General features: G+C 36.7%; 2 protein-coding genes across 2 annotated transcripts; both read left to right on the top strand.

The window, feature by feature from the left end:
* The first annotated feature begins 342 nt into the window (after nucleotides 1-342).
* LOC104265384 (WD repeat-containing protein 47-like) lies at nucleotides 343-9,288 on the top strand. Its single transcript, XM_026839359.1, has 19 exons — nucleotides 343-455; nucleotides 1,115-1,226; nucleotides 1,617-1,728; nucleotides 2,072-2,172; nucleotides 2,487-2,573; nucleotides 2,723-2,853; nucleotides 2,994-3,082; nucleotides 3,443-3,579; nucleotides 3,898-3,965; nucleotides 4,192-4,426; nucleotides 4,728-4,848; nucleotides 5,086-5,413; nucleotides 5,897-6,006; nucleotides 6,246-6,329; nucleotides 6,687-6,851; nucleotides 7,461-7,554; nucleotides 7,916-8,069; nucleotides 8,605-8,731; nucleotides 9,040-9,288. Exons 2-19 carry the CDS (start codon nucleotides 1,122-1,124, stop codon nucleotides 9,180-9,182), a joined length of 2,391 nt encoding a protein of 796 aa, XP_026695160.1. The 5' UTR covers nucleotides 343-455; nucleotides 1,115-1,121; the 3' UTR covers nucleotides 9,183-9,288.
* Nucleotides 9,289-9,987: 699 nt separating this feature from the next.
* On the top strand, nucleotides 9,988-15,430 carry LOC104265382 (macrophage mannose receptor 1-like). The gene is made up of 10 exons (XM_009859291.3): nucleotides 9,988-10,359; nucleotides 11,231-11,269; nucleotides 12,255-12,355; nucleotides 12,602-12,753; nucleotides 13,254-13,375; nucleotides 13,545-13,661; nucleotides 14,116-14,236; nucleotides 14,511-14,642; nucleotides 14,751-14,833; nucleotides 15,269-15,430. The coding sequence occupies exons 3-10, from the start codon at nucleotides 12,322-12,324 to the stop codon at nucleotides 15,387-15,389; spliced, it is 882 nt and encodes a 293-aa protein (XP_009857593.2). The 5' UTR covers nucleotides 9,988-10,359; nucleotides 11,231-11,269; nucleotides 12,255-12,321; the 3' UTR covers nucleotides 15,390-15,430.
* Nucleotides 15,431-15,978: the final 548 nt, after the last annotated feature.

Here is a 15,978-nt window from a genome sequence, read left to right as displayed (position 1 = left end):
GGAAAAAATGATGTAATTGAAGTTCATTGTTACATCAAAATAATTTAAACCAATTAAAACAAAGAATCTGATCACGTGGTGATAACATAACTCTTATGTACTTTTGGCGTTCGTCGTAATGTGTTACTTTAACCCATTATAAACTGATATATTTGCTAAAAAATCATTTAACACCTGATGTGTAATAACTTTATTGTAACCAAAATTGCTCCGGCTTTCTTGCTTGCGAGTGTGGGACTGTTTTAGCTGTTAGGACCATTTTCGGTAAGTGTTTTTAGTAAAGTTCGGACGGTATACGATTTTAAGCGGTTTTCGACTGTATTGTTCGTGTATAGTAATAGCACTGTTGCATTTATGAGCATAAACCCCTCAATTTTTTTAGTTGTGATAAAAGTGTGGTAAACCTCATACTTACTGTCGAGGTGGGAAAGATTTTACGGACTCCTAAAAAACAGGTACGTTTGTAAGATTTGAAAAAAGGCAAATTATTCTAAAAGCTTTGTGTATTGCCGGCCATAGCCGTTGCCCCGCCACGGGAAGATAAAGAAGTTACATTTATTAACTCCCTATTAATATAAAGATCTCTATGAATATATGTGCTTGGTCGCCCGCTTTATTTAATTGTTGGTTACGGTTATAGTTACGAGTGTAAACATTATGCATGCCTATTTTTGCACTGTGTATTACTGTATTTAATGTTAATTTCTAACTACTTTTTGTATTTAAATGCACATGTTTAACTTTATATATTGTTTAGCCTATATATATATTGGGCTTTGCTTGAGTAAGACTCTTAACTGGCTAACTGCCAATTGCTGAGACCCAATAGTGACTAACTTACTGTGTTTCGGCTCATTTTTAATAAGGTTTTGTAACGAAATACCTATGATGACAAAATATATGTAGCCTATTAGCCTGGACACTTTAAAGTAAATAATTTAGCAGCCATACAGAAAACAATCACCCTCAAAGTTACATTCGTGGTAATACGTAAGCTGGCACGTGGTGTAGCGTGTAGTGTATGAAACTTAGTCACTTATGTGTATAGAATACTCTTGTTATAACGACTATCATTGCTCGTCACATAAGGATAAAAAATAATTAACTTTTTCAGAGCGAAAATGGAAATATTAATTAATGATTATGACATCATTAATGTAATTGTAGATTACTTGCATTCTAGAAGATTGTTTCTAAGCGCAAGCTCACTGGAGCAAGAATGTGGGGTAAGTTGTAAAAGCTCCTAACCCTTATACTGTTCGTATTTTGTTTTATATCCATAATAATATATATGTAGTAGTTTGTTTATATTTGTCTACTGCCTACCACAGTGTTTAGCACGCCAGCCTGTAGCCAAAAGGTTATGGGTTCAAGGCTTGCTACTATTGTGGGTTTGTGGCACATCTGTATATAGGGCCTTAGGTAAGACACCTAATGGCAATTGCTACAACCCAGTGGTAACTAATGTGTTGTCCAAATTGTCAGCCATTAAAAAAATATTAAACCCCGCCAAAAAAATAATCACTTGGAAAGTTACATATGTGGCATGTTTATATTACTTAATGCTTGTTTTTGGTAGACTATATTTTAAACTACATTTAACTTTATATTTTCAGTTGTCCCCATCAAGAAAGCTACCAGAGTGTTTTGAAACTATCAGAGAATATTCATATGATGGGCAATGGGATCACGTAAGGAAGTTAATACAAGCATTTGCCTCAACATTTGGTGAGTTATTTGACTAAGTTGTGTTTTGAACCAGTTTAATGCAGTGGTTTGGCGTTTGCATCGTAACCAAAGGATACCGGGTTCAATGCTCGGTACTGATAGGCGTATCACAAGTAAGTGTGCTTGAATAAAACACTTGCTCAAACCCAGAGGTTACAAATTGGGTTGTAACACCCTTGGTGTTGGGATAATTGGCCAACTCTGACCTAAATACTAAATCCGATGGCATGCCACTTGGCAGGATCTTACCCAACCAGTTACAGGGCACCACTGAACATTTAAGTTACCACAGTGAGCCTTGAACCAGGGATCTCACAGTTGAACCTTTTGTTTTATTGTTTAGACAACTTTCCTATAAAGAGGATATTGTTCTTGTTGTTCCGCCAACGTTTCTGTGAACTTTGTTTTCATGAAGATGCTCAGAACGTTTCACTCGCTCTTAAGGTTGGTTTAGGAATACGGCTTGTGCTACATAATTATATTGTTACAGTAAAACCTTAAATTTATAGCATTTGGTAGCACCCTGGGTGTTAGGGTAAAGGGACAATGGACCCACATCCCAGGCTTCAGGTGTGCCTCACTGAAGACAACACGCTTATAATAGTATTTATAAACTCTATCAGTCGGGTCTAGATGGTAGCACCCTGGGTGTTGGGGTAATGGACCTACATCCCAGGCTTCAGGTGTGCCTCACTCACGACCTCACTCTTATACATTCTAACATTACTACATTATATACAACACTTTGTTACTACCAGGATATTATTGAAGAGTTGCAATCAATTTGCACTGAAGAGGAATACGATCAAATGGTTGAACTGATTGAGGGTTACTACACAGATAAGGTGACTTTGTCAGTTTATAGAATATGGAATAGAATGTGCATATACAATGTTTGGGTAATGGTCAATTGTCGCCTAAATATTAGCTCCCATAGCATGCATGTGTCACAGTGTCAGTGACCCATATAGTATATAACACCATCTATACACAGGAACACAAGTATGTCACCAAAGCAGCCATGCAAGTAGCAACACGTCATGAATGTTACCAAGACATAGTGTTGGTAATTGAACCATTATTCTACCACCAACATAATGCTAACGGGGATGAACACAATCAAAGGCATGTACTTGACTATAGAGATTGAAATTATTATAACAACACAGCTCATCTGGTGTATAAAAGATGGTTAAATATATATTTCAACGTTGTGACTAAATCATGTGTTTGATAACCAATTGTATTCACTGCTTTCTACACAGGTTAATATCCTTGATAACCAAAGGGATGCTTTACGACAAGTGTTCGGCTTATTGCTGCAGTAGAGCAGTGGATAACACCAGCAATGAAAGTGAGTATCTTGTGAACTACTGTAGTAGGCGACCTAACCAAATGGTGACCAAGGGGTTGAGAAGCTTTGGTTTATTCCCTGAGCGCCGATGTATCACAAATAGAATAAAATATGAAAATAACCTAATTACCCTGATAACAACGTTCTCAATAGGACATTGAAACGTCAGCAATATTAAATTATCAAAGCTCTTACAGTGGTATATGTCCATTCTATTTTATGTAGGTGAGATCCTACAGTGAGGCACGCCTTGGCACCTGGGGTTTGGACCACAGTTTGCACATTACCCCAACATTGTATATACACCTTCTATTCTATATGGGTGAGGCCCCACCATAATTGAAACTATCCCATTTACAGATATTGATAAAACACAAGTTACATCATCAGCATTAAACAACAGCAGTATCACCAATGTTAATGCTTCCATATTACACTGGATGTATAGTCTTAATGATGATGTGTTCAAACAAAGGTTTCGTGATTCAGATGTTCAGGTTGCTAATATGTGTGTGTTGAATGTATGGGAGTTGTTTATCTTTGCGTTGTGGGGCAATGAAGGTTGTTATAAAACTTCGTGCCCCCTTACGAGTTACCATGTATGTAACTTTAAGGGTGATTGTTTTTCTGTATGGCCAACAATTTGGACAACCCATTAGTGACCACTGGGTTGTAGGCTTGGAGCAACTACTATTAAATGTTTTGCTCAAAGACACATACCCCACACTGGTAGCAGCATCGAGGCTGGAATCCAACATGTTATAGTTATAATATATTATTACATCACAATGAATAATAAAGGATATTACTTGCAGATAATTATCAACAAAATCAACCAATCAGATCGACTTATTTCAAGTTTAAATCCTACATTTCAAAACAGGTACCGATGTTTTAATAAACATAGTATTTTATTTCAAAATTTTAAATTAATTTTTTTTAAATTTATTTCAAAACTTAATATATTATAGATTATAGTCGCTTTTTCTACTTACAAAAAAATGCCAACAGTAACAACATTAAGTACAGTAGCTTGTTTTTTGTTTAAGCCTAGAATGACTTTTTGTGCTAGACTGGTACATTATATCAACATTAACTCTTATCCACAGAGAACAAAGTACCTTAAAAATCTCACAATCACCCCCTGGTTCCCCTAAGTGGTCAAAACCATCCAACACAGGCGACAGTAACGCACTAGGGGATTCCCCCGACCCATTACCTCATACCAGCTCCCCAGGACGACAATTGCCGCTTGACGCGACAACTACCAAACCGGCAGAAAATGTTACAACCCCTGAACCAATGCTGAAACAAGAGGACAACTACAAATACACGAATCCTCAGGTATTTGTAATGGGAACATTGCGATGAACAGTACTGAAAAACACGCACCCATAAAGTTGCATACGTGGTTACTCATAAGCATGCACAAGGTGTATGAAACAGAACACCCGTGTTATGATGGCTGTCGTTGCTCCGCCGTTCAAGGATAAATAAGTTACATTTACTATTCATATTTATATTATAAGTACCTTGGGGTAATGGGCTAACTCTCCCATAAATCCCAGGCCTCTGGACCTCACCCTTATAGAATAACTATAAGCATGTATATGATTAAATGACATGTATGTTTTTTTATTCCCAGGACTCTTACGCCAACTTCCTTGCTGAGAAAGAAGATTTAAGGAAAGAGAGAGATCGTGTTTTACAAGATCTTCGTGTTAAAGAGGAGCGAGCTATGGCTATCAGGAAGAACCTTAATGCAGGTGATGGTTGTAACTTGTTTATTTTTGTGGGGCAGGGGAACAACAGTCGTTATAACACAGGTGTTCTGTTTCATACACCTCGTGCCGATTTGGCCAATAACTCCAGTCTCCAGATACAACGTTTTGAAAAATATCTAAATCTGACATAAGGCCAAAATAGGGGGGGAAACATCTACTTAATATATATTATACATATATATAATTCATAATGTATAACAAAACTTGTTTAAATTTCAGACGTTTCACCGTTCCAAGATGCCCCTTCACCCAATTATCCCCAACAAAGTAACCCTTTACCTAGTTACCCATCCCAAAATGCCCCTTTACCCATCTCACCCCACCAGCACACATCACCCGTTTACCCAGCTCAAAACGCCCCCATGTCTACCTACACACCCCATAGTCACCCCTCACCCACACAAAACAACCCCCACCCCTTTAAATATTACCCCATAGAAAAGACAGAGGACCCATCAGCAATCAGAGCAGTAGCATTCCACCCTAGAGGAGAAGTATTTGCTGTTGGATCTAACTCACAAATACTTAAAATATGTTCAATGCCAAGGTGATATATGCTTTACACAATAATACTGTAAAACTTCAAACTCACAAACACTAAATATATGGTCAATGTGCCAAATTGAATAATATGTAATATACTTGTTTTGTAATAAATTCCTCTGGCAGTTATTTGCATACCAACATTTCAGTCTCCTATACCAAAATACTCGCGCAAATATATGCTAGTTTTAGTAAACAAGTGTAAAATACCTGGCAAAAGTTTATGTAGACACTTTGCTACAATTACTCCATTTCAGTGGTCACTAATAGGTTGTCCAAATTGTCGTGGTAACTTGTAGGGGCATGAGGTGTATGAAACAGAACACGTGTGTTATAACGACTGTTGTTGCCCCGACATGCAAGGATAAAAAAATTACATACGTAATAACTCGTAAGTGGGCACGAGGTGTATGAAATAAAACTGTTGCTGTAGCATGCAGATATATAAAGTAACCTTGTTATACAGCATCATATTTATTATATACAGGCAAAGATACCAAGACAGTCACTTGGAACTTCTGGGCACTGGTGTATTAGATGTTTGTGTGAAACTACCAAAGGTTCATAAAGGTTCAATTTACTCAACTGCTTGGAATGGTTGGTTTGTATGTTATTGTTATGTAACTGCAATGAATGTTATTGTTATGTAACTGTAATACTAATAAATTCTATGAATCCAACCCTGATTTGGTGCTCACTGCTCATGGAGTAGGACAATTCTTGTGTAATGCTATCTGTATTAGAGACTGACGATGCCATTTAGGCGAAATATATATCTCTTATATTACAATTGGTTGGGCTTGGTATTTATTATATATCTTGTAATTACTTTACAGATGATGGATCAATGCTAGCCACTTGTTCTAATGATAAACTTATCAAGTTGTTTGATTACAGTTCTACCACTATGAATGTAACAGGTATTCATATATTAGCCCTTTTTTCATTTATGTAATATATACTGTTTCTACCATTTACTGAATTTCGTGTTTTGTTATTTCCCCTAAATTTAAAACAACTTCTTTTGTTTTAAATTTATCTCTGTATTCGAAGAGATAAATACAATTTATGCAATTAATATCATTCAGGGTGCTGTAATGGGCCAACTCTGCCCTACACAGACACGGTTCACCACAGGTCCCATGACATGCTTCATTGTAACTTCACCCATAATATATTGATCACTTACATTTGAGGTCACCTCTTGGCCTAAATCTCAGGCCCCATGCTCCTATATACTAGTGTAGAGTACTTTATCACATCACCCATATACACAGGGCCAAGCTTGGAACTCACCCACCATAATGCTCCTGTACGTGACGTGGCTTTCCTAACCAACTATGGCTCAGCTTGTGTGCTTGCCAATGCTGGTGCAGATTGTATTGTGTACACTAATGATTGTGAAGTGGATGCTATGCTACATAAACTATCGGGCCATTCAGGTAGTTATATTTGGGTGTGTGTTATACTCGGAACTCATGGTGTATTTATACACCTCATGCTCACTGTCAAGTTATAACATGGGTGTCTTCTTATACACCAGACATACATGGTATATTCATACACCTCATGCTCACTGTCGAGTTATAACATGGGTGTCTTCTTATACACCAGACATACATGGTATATTCATACACCTCATGCTCACTGTCGAGTTATAACATGGGTGTCTTCTTATACACCAGACATACATGGTATATTCATACACCTCATGCTCACTGTCGAGTTATAACATGGGTGTCTTCTTATACACCAGACAGACATGGTGTATTTATACACCTCATGCTCACTGTCAAGTTATAACATGGGTGTCTTCTTATACACCAGACACACATGGTGTATTCATACACCTCATGCTCACTGTCAAGTTATAACATGGGTGTCTTCTTATACACCAGACAGACATGGTGTATTTATACACCTCATGCTCACTGTCAAGTTATAACATGGGTGTCTTCTTATACACCAGACACACATAGTGTATTCATACACTTCATGCTCCCTTTTAACCTATAACATAGGTATGTTCTTATATACACTGTCACCCACAGAGCAAGTATTATCATTATACGCATGGGGATCTGGAATGTTGGTATCAACATCACAAGACAAGTCAGTACGAACATGGGATCTTAGAACATCAAGGTAATGTCAGTTTTTATGTATTGCTTATGTACATTCTATTCTATATGGTTGAGACTTGGTATTTAAGCCAGAGTTGGCCCATAAAACCAACATTGTTTATACACAGGTTCAAGGCTTAACGGTGTTATTATTGTAGCTTACCTTTGGCAAAACACCTTAGAAAAGAGTTGACCAAATTGTTGACCATACAGAATAATATTATCACCTACAAAGCTACATATATGGTAACTTGTAAGCGAGAATGAGGTGTATGAAACAGAACACCCATGTTATAATGTTAATAAAACGGATTAACTTCGTGATACATTATCATACAAGTTACATTTATTTACCCAATATCAACCAGTGTTGCCCACTTTAGATGTGTCAGTGTGCTTGGCTTCAGTGATGCCAGTGACCAATCTCCCAGTGTTGCCGCAAGTGTTTGTGTTGACACACGAGGGCGATATATGGCTGTTGGGAGAACGGATAATATGATTTCTATTTACGACTTCAACGCTGGCAAGATTATAAAGGTGAGGAAAGATGTTATTATGGCTAATCGGCTATTTTTACAAAGTGTCAACAAAACAATAACCTTGAATTGGTTGCACCGTTTTTCACAGGTGTTTATATAAGTTAAGTTGTATTTGACCGACCCTTTAGTATTTTCGACATGTATTTTTACAAAGTGTCAACAAAACAATAACCTTGAATTGGTTGCACCACTTTTCACAGGTGTTTATATAAGTTAAGTTGTATTTGACCGACACTTTAGTATTTTCGACATGTTTTTTTACAAAGTGTCAACAAAACAATAACCTTGAATTAGTTGAACCACTTTTTACAGGTGTTTATATAAGTTAAGTTGTATTTGAACGACACTTTAGTATTTTTGACAGCTAGTTTTACAAAGTGTCAACAAAACAATAACCTTGAATTGGTTGCACCACTTTTCACAGCTGTTAATATAAGTTAAGTTGTATGTCCTACTAAATGGAGGAATAAAATAGAACAAAATCATGTACCGTCTTACCCCAACTTGCAATTTAATCCATCTTACCCCACCAGACATACCAAGCACATAACAACGAAGTTAGAAGTGTCAGGTTCAACCCAGTTTGCCCCAGTGTTCTACTATCTGGTTCTTATGATGGTACAGCATATGTTACTGATATAGAAGCATTGTTTTTATCTGGTAAGCGGCAACATTATTATATAGCTTTAGGCGTAATGTTATTTTGTCTGACATGACATGTTACCCCAACAGGTGAAATTGTGAACCCTATAGAAATATTTTTACCCACAAAGGTACATACGTGGTCAACTCAAGGTACATACGGCACAAGGTGTATGAAACAAAACACCCGTGTTATAACGGCTATCGTTGTCCCACCATGCAGGGATAAATAGGTTACATTTATTAAATATTCCATACTTAGATTAAAGTACTGTTATTGCCCCGCCAATCAAGGATAAATAAGTTACGTTTACTCTTACCCACAGACCATACAGACCCATCATCATATTCATTCCGTGCTATTCACCATAAAGACAAAGTTATACAGTGCAGATGGCACCCTAGTGGGAGATTTTTTGCTACTACATCTGCTGATCAAACTTGTGTTTTATGGACTGCATATACTTAACAATGTAGTCTTATTGTAACACCTATAAATATACTTGCGAAATGCACTATAGTTTTGATGCATATATTTCATAGACATGCAAAATACCGTGTAGTAGGTTATAAAACGGTTAAAAATAAGTCAGTTTTGTTATATATGGGTATAATCTTACTGTATTTTCTAACAGTTCAATTTTAAAAGTGAAGACAAATTTGTCATACAGTACTGTAGGGAAAGATGGGGTACCTTCAGCACATTTTATAATATCTGAATACCCTGGTTTAATTTAAACAATTAACAACAGTCTATGGGAGTCGCGAGAATACGGTTTTATAATTCTTTTAGTGTTCTTTGTTTACTACCAAATGGAACGAGAAAATAGAATGAAAAGTTGTCCCACCTTCCCCAACTTCTATATAAATCTGTCACATATCGCTGAAATGTTTATATATGATAAACTGCGTATACTAAACCATACAATAGTATTACATTTGCAACAGTTCAATTAAAATGTTATTGTTTTAATTATAAGTGCCAAACCCGGGGAGGCATTGTAGGCAGGCCTTTATAGTTATAACCAGTTTTTGTTGTATAAAACACGTATTTTGTGCTTAGTTTCAATTCAAAAAGTTCGATTTGTTTCACAAGATTATGTGTCTAACTGTCCCTGCCTCCCCTGTGTTTTAAAAAGTTTTGTGCCTATGATTCTATTATTATAGTAGGGTGGGGAAGATGGGACACTTTTTTATTCTATTTTCTCCTCCCATTTGGTCGTAAACAAAGAAAATGCAAAGAAATATAAAACCGTATCCTTACGACTCCCATAGACCGTTATATTTTTTTTAAAACACGATCAGGATATTTAGATATTTTGTGTTAAAGGTGTTCCATCTTCCCCCACCCTACTATATAATATTCATTCAAATCCTTTTTAAAGGCTGTGTTATGTCATTTCTGAACTTCTTTTCACATTGATATATAGTTTGTATTTATTAACATGCGCATTGTATTTTCAACTACATTTATTTTGTATTAAACTGTATTTTTTTGTAGTGAGTATTCTAACTAGGCAGTTAACTGAATATGCAATAAGCAAGAAAATTTGTAAAAAGTTGAATGTAAGGTGCAAGTTCACAATGATTGTCTGGGTGAAAAAAGAAACATTTAGATGAAGACACTAAAATCTTACTATATTCAGGTATGCATAACATAATTTTTAATTATCTCTTTGAATACAAGCGTAGATCATAATATTTAAACAGCAATAAGGAGGGAATCAACAGCAAAACCACAGTTAGTAAAAACACGGTATTGGTAAAAGTAAAAAGAATATACAATGTTGGGGTAATGAACCAACTCTGGCCTAAATCTCAGGTCCCATGGCATGCCTCACTGTAGGACTTCACCCATATACAATGTTGGGGTAATAAATCCAAGGTCCCATGGCATGCACCGTTGTATGACCCCACCCACATAGAATAGGTAACTTATAGTAAAACCAGTAGCTGCATGTTTGCACTTGTGGTCCATTTTGAGTTCACCAACCCAAAGTCCATTCTTACCTGGCACGAAATATGTTTAATTACATTCTTACAGAGTTTAAATATTGACTGCAAATACAACAGCATGCATTTATTAAGTCAAACACTACTTCGATTACTTAGTGGCTTAAATATTAATATTTATAGGAAATCAAAGATATTTTTATATATAGTATAGTTAGGCATATTTTTATTATGTTGAAACAACTGCTATAATGACTAATAAATCTATACTCGATAATTGTAACCTTAATATTCATAATTTAGATCTTTGTATAACATACACCAAAAACTGTTGGCATCATCAGTGCTTGTAAAAGATTGAGTAGACTTGGTGAAACATCTGCTATAGTATAATGAGTCTATACTCGATAATTGTAACCTTGATATTTAAAATACCATGCGTTGATACCGTATCAGTTTTACACACTATAGAACATTATAACAGCATGTGTATTAGAGCCCTATGATATGTAACATTCCTATATTACACAACTTGTGCTTACATAACACTTGTAACTACTACAGGTATATCACCCAAGCTCAACTATGTATGCTTTATACAAGGTAAGTTTAAATGTACTTGAATAAATAAACACGACAACGACAGTTTGTATAACACGGGTGTTCCATTTCATACACCTCATGCCTGCTTACGAGTTACCACAAATGTAACTTATTTATCCTCGCATGGTGGGAAAATGATGGTCGTTTTAACATGGGTGTTCTGTTTCGTACACCTCGTGCCTACTTACCAGTTACTCAAGGACACATAGGCTGACAATGGTAGCATAGGCGAGCCTTGAACTTCCAACCTCTGAGTTAAAAGCAGGTGGCGGTGCCAGACTATTAATATAGAAAACTATAGGGTTAAGGGTTCAAGGCTCGACGCTGCTGCCATTATTGTGGGTATGTGTGTTATTGGGTTGGGTAATTGAAAGTTGTGTGGTTTAATGCTTAGTACTGATAGGTGTATGTGTCCCTGGGCAAGATAATTAGTGTAGATTGCTCTGACCCAGTGTTCACTAATAGGTTGCACAATAAGTAACTGTTATTTTGACAAAAAAAGACAGAAAGCTTTTGTAACTGTTTAAAATGAATTATTTATTTGTTTTAGTTTGTCATAACGTGTTGATTATTACATCACAAGCGCGTTAAGTTTAGTTAATTAATGTCTGAGTAAAGTGGAGCGCTTGCATTGTTTGTCGTGTCATAATGCATGTGTTTGTTGTGTCATAATGCATGTTTGTTAAAGTGCATTGCAAACAATGGCACCAACTGTCGCCTTTTAATCAAAGAATAAACCTATATTGCCCATGTCATGGCAGGCTAGCTGTGCATGGACATTTATAAACTCGGCAGTGAGCATGAGATATATGGTTTAATAGCACCAGATATATATCTAGCGAGAAATTAACCTAGGTTTTGTTTACACTAATTTTTTTTATTGGGACATATAAGCCTACATTGGTGGCAGAGCCGAGCCTTGAATCCAGAACCTCTTGGCTAGAAGCAGTATTGTTTGTAACATGTTTACCTTATATTTCCACAGAGATTACTTCACACTGGTAGCTCTGCAAGCACGAATGACTTTGTTTTAAATCTTGGAAATATTCAAAATGAGGATTACTCTCTTACTCCCTCTGCTGTTTGGTAAGTATAGTGTTTCTAATATTGAATGTGCATATATACAATGTTGGGGTAATGAGCCAACTCCAGTCTAAATCCTAGGTCCCATGGCGTGTCTCCCTGTAGGACCTTACCCATATAGAATAGAATGTGCATATACAAGGTTGGGGTAATGGACTAACGGTTGCCTCAATATCAAGTACCCTAGTCCAGTTTGCCCATATTGCCATAAAAAAACACACCAAATATAAACAGTTACATTTCTCCCAGCTTTATGCAGAGCAGATTGCCCACCAGGTTGGCAAACCAGAGGAAGTTATTGCTATGACTTTCAGCAAACATTAAAGACTTGGTCAGAATCTGAATCTATATGTCAAGCCCAGGGTGGCCACCTTGTTAGTTTTGCTGATACTGCTGAGAGGGTATGTGTTAATGTATAATACGCTTGAATGGGGGTGTGTTTAAGTTCAAAGTAGAAATATATGTGTATGTAGACTCCAGTTTATAAGAAGAAACCTATGTTATAACCTAACAGTGAGCATGAGTTGTATGAATACACCATGTGTGTCTTGTGTATAACAAGACAACCATGTTATAGTTTGACAGTGAGCATGAGGTGTATGAATACACCATGTGTGCCTGGTGTATAAAAAGACACTTATGTTATAACTTGACAGTGAGCATGAGGTGTATGAATACACCATCTGTGTCTGGTGTATAAGAAGACACCCATGTTATAACTCGACAGTGAGCATGAGGTGTATGAATACACCATGTGTGTTTGGTGTATAAAAAGACACCCATGTTATAACTTGACAGTGAGCATGAGGTGTATGAATACACCATGTGTGTCTGGTGTATAACAAGACACCCATGTTATAACTTGACAGTGAGCATGAGGTTCATGGTATTCCCACTATAGGATTGGGTATATGCAACACAAATTGGACCATCGGGAGCTAAATGGTGGATAGGATTAAACGACATAGAGAATGAAAATACATGGGTTTGGAGTGATGGAACAACAGTATTGTCCGGTGTCTTGTAAGTAGAATGTAACTTTTACACTAATGTTGTTTTGATTACCATGCATGTAGTAACTTACCAAATATTCAACTTATATATTAAGTTATAACTAATGTTATAAAACACTGGTGTTGTGTTACATACACCTCGTACTAAAGCACATTAACACCACCCCTTCCATCCCTAGTTTATGGAGACCAGGTGAACCAAGTAACTCAGATGACAACCAACATTGTGCGGTTTATGAAGGAGATGGGGAAATAACAGCTAACACTTGGAATGATGAAAATTGTGGCAATACAAGGTGTTATTGTTGTTGTGCTTGTTCTGTGTTTTTAATCTGTGTGTTTCTCTTACATATATAAGGGTAAATACTTACAGAGGGCAGGGGAACCTGGGATTTAGACCAGAGTTGGCCCATGACCCCAACATTGTATATAAACATTCTATTCTATATGGGTGAGGTTCTACAGTGAGGCATGTCATGAGACCTAAGATTTGGACCAGAGTTTGGCCCATTATCCCAACATTGTATATGAACATTCTGTTTTATATGGGTAAGGTCCTACAGTGAGGCAAGCCATAGGACCTGAGATTTAGGCCAGAGTTGGCCCATTACCCCCACATTGTATATGAACATTCTGTTTTATATGGGTGAGGTCCTACGCGATGGCCTTAAGAATACGCGATGGCCTTAAGAATACAGCAGCAGTCTATATTTTGTATATAACTTGTAACTTATATTATTTACTCCACAGATATTTTGTATGCAAGTCCCCACTTACTAATGTCGTGGAGTTATGTGACACAGATCGTGGGTTTGTTTCTTCAGGCTCTTATTGCTACTTGTATGTTGATCTGGAGAAAAACTGGCACGAAGTAAGTTATTTATGTATAACTTTGTCTGGAGTTGTTATTTCTAGGGTATGTTGGCTAGGGTTTAGCTTTAGGACTAAGATAGCTGGCAAGTTCTAAGTTACTTGTATATTACTAATCATTTCTAGGGTATAACTTTACTTAGGGTAATTATTTCTAGGATGTTTGGCTAGGGTATGGCTTCTACAGGGGCTAGGTTTACTGGCACGAAGTACTTTTTTTGGTATATAACTTTGGCTAGGGTAATTTATTTGCTAACAAATACTCTTGTTTACAGGCAAATGACTATTGTTTTGAACAATACCACGCTTATTTAACCTCAGTAACTGACCAATTGGAACAAGACTTTGTTTATAACTTAGAAGTAACGAATGGAAATCAAGAAATGTGGATTGGATTGTCCGATACAGTAAGTATAATGGCCTGGACTTGAACCCAAGATCCCTTGTCTTCAACCCTGGCCTGGATTCGAACCTAGAAGCTCTTGTTTTCCTACAATATTACTTTTACATTGCAGGTTATTCCAGGCAATCTACAATGGGCAAGTGGCCACGATGACTTGACATTCGATAATTGGGCAGATAATGAACCGAACTTTGCGTAAGTTTTGTTCTGTTACTATACATAATGCTGCTACTGTTGGAACCATCAGTGCTTGTAAAAGATTAAGTGACTTGGTAAAACATCTGCTATAGTATAATAACAAAGTTACATAAGTAGTAACTCATAAGCGGACACGAGATGTATGAAACAGAACACCCGGGTTATAACGACTGTCATTGCCCCGCCATGCAAGGATAAATAAGTTACATACGTGGTAACGTGTAAGCGGGCACGAGGTGTATGAAACAGAACACCCGGGTTATAACGACTGTCATTGCCCCGTCATGCGAGGGTAAACAAGTTACATAGGTGGTAACTTGTAAGCGGGCACGAGGTGTATGAACACACGTGTTATAAAGTCTGTCATTGCTATACAAGGCTAAATAAGCTACATCCATCTTTTTCATTAAAATCCATCTTTCTCCCTGACAGGGACCGAACAGGTAGCACTTGTGTTGAGATGACACTCGCAAGCACAGGCAAATGGGTCACTACCAGATGCAGTAAGGAGAAAAAGTTTGTGTGCAGGAAAGGACAAAAAAGTAAGTCCTAATTCCACATTAACCTGTTGTGTTTCAATACAAACATAGCAGCTCATGTTTATATTACATTACGTTTAGTATTAAACATTAAAAAGGTACAATGTAATCTTTACAGACAATAATATGACTCAATTGTCCTCATTTTTCAACATTTTGGTTTAAATTATACCCATCTTCAGTGGTGTCAGAAGTTACTTAAAATAAGTATTGACTGTTTTATTCTGTATATTTTTGTTTGAGCACCTAATATGGTATTGTTTTGCTGCTTATTTCCTATTTTCGTTGTTTTGATTAATTTGATTCATTTACAACATGAGCAAAATCATTAGTAAACTATGAATGAATGAATGTGTAACTTGCTTTATCCTCGCGTGGCCGGAAAACGACAGTCATTATAACACGGGTTTAACACCTCGTGCCAGCTTAAGAGTTACCATGTATGTTACTTTGTGAGTGATTATTTTTTGGGGATTTTTTCATTTTTTTTGGATTTTTTTATGTATGGCTGATAATTTAGACAACCCATTAGTGACCACTGGGTTTGAGCAATTGCCATTAAGTGTCTTGCCCAAGGACACATATGCCCACAATGGTAGCAGG

The sequence above is a fragment of the Ciona intestinalis genome, unplaced genomic scaffold (assembly GCF_000224145.3).
Source record: "Ciona intestinalis unplaced genomic scaffold, KH HT000202.1, whole genome shotgun sequence".
In the NCBI taxonomy this organism is placed as follows: Eukaryota; Metazoa; Chordata; class Ascidiacea; order Phlebobranchia; family Cionidae; genus Ciona; species Ciona intestinalis.
Note: the sequence above shows the minus strand (reverse complement) of the source record. Positions and strands in the feature narration are given on the sequence as shown.

Coding starts and splice junctions, on each gene's coding strand:
- LOC104265384 (XM_026839359.1), top strand. CDS start 1,122: ATGGAAATATTAATTAATGATTATGACATCATTAATGTAATTGTAGAT. Junction 2,854..2,993: donor GGGGATGAACACAATCAAAG/GCATGTACTTGA, acceptor CTTTCTACACAG/GTTAATATCCTTGATAACCA. Junction 7,555..7,915: donor TGGGATCTTAGAACATCAAG/GTAATGTCAGTT, acceptor TGCCCACTTTAG/ATGTGTCAGTGTGCTTGGCT.
- LOC104265382 (XM_009859291.3), top strand. CDS start 12,322: ATGAGGATTACTCTCTTACTCCCTCTGCTGTTTG. Junction 12,356..12,601: donor CTTACTCCCTCTGCTGTTTG/GTAAGTATAGTG, acceptor CATTTCTCCCAG/CTTTATGCAGAGCAGATTGC. Junction 13,376..13,544: donor ACAGTATTGTCCGGTGTCTT/GTAAGTAGAATG, acceptor TTCCATCCCTAG/TTTATGGAGACCAGGTGAAC.